Consider the following 432-nt stretch of genomic DNA (forward strand, 5'->3'; position numbering starts at 1 on the left):
TGGTATCAATCCTGACAACATGCTTGCGCAAATCGATACCACCAACTTTTTTGGCGTGGATTTTGACAATTGGGTCGCATATCTATCCTTTTATCATGGAGTTGAGGAAAATCATGACTTTCGTTTTTTAGTGCTGAAAGATCTCATTCGGTACTATACCATGCACGAATTCCTGAAAATTTTGTTCCATCCAAACAACGGAGAAAACACTAAAGCGTTGGAATATTTAAAAATGTTATCTGGATTTTGGCTGTCAAAGAAAATTAGCCCGGTCGACGTCGTGAAGATGATTGCAAGCCACGATGACATGATTCCTTCCTTTCTCGATGATGTGGAGAACAAATTCTGTGTCGATTTTTGGCGTAGATACCTCGGTGATTTCAATCATATGTATCCTAAACAACCACTGACGCAGCTTAAGACGCTTACAGA

General features: G+C 39.8%; 1 protein-coding gene across 1 annotated transcript; it reads left to right on the top strand.

Annotated features, from left to right (window-relative positions):
- Positions 1-19: 19 nt before the first annotated feature.
- Positions 20-378, top strand: PHALS_13827 (uncharacterized protein; the record flags this gene model as incomplete). The annotated part of the gene is made up of 2 exons (XM_024729648.1): positions 20-331; positions 367-378. The coding sequence occupies 2 exons, from the start codon at positions 20-22 to the stop codon at positions 376-378; spliced, it is 324 nt and encodes a 107-aa protein (XP_024580004.1).
- Positions 379-432: the final 54 nt, after the last annotated feature.

This window comes from Plasmopara halstedii (assembly GCF_900000015.1).
Source record: "Plasmopara halstedii genome assembly, contig: Scaffold_727, whole genome shotgun sequence".
NCBI lineage: Eukaryota > Oomycota > Peronosporomycetes > Peronosporales > Peronosporaceae > Plasmopara > Plasmopara halstedii.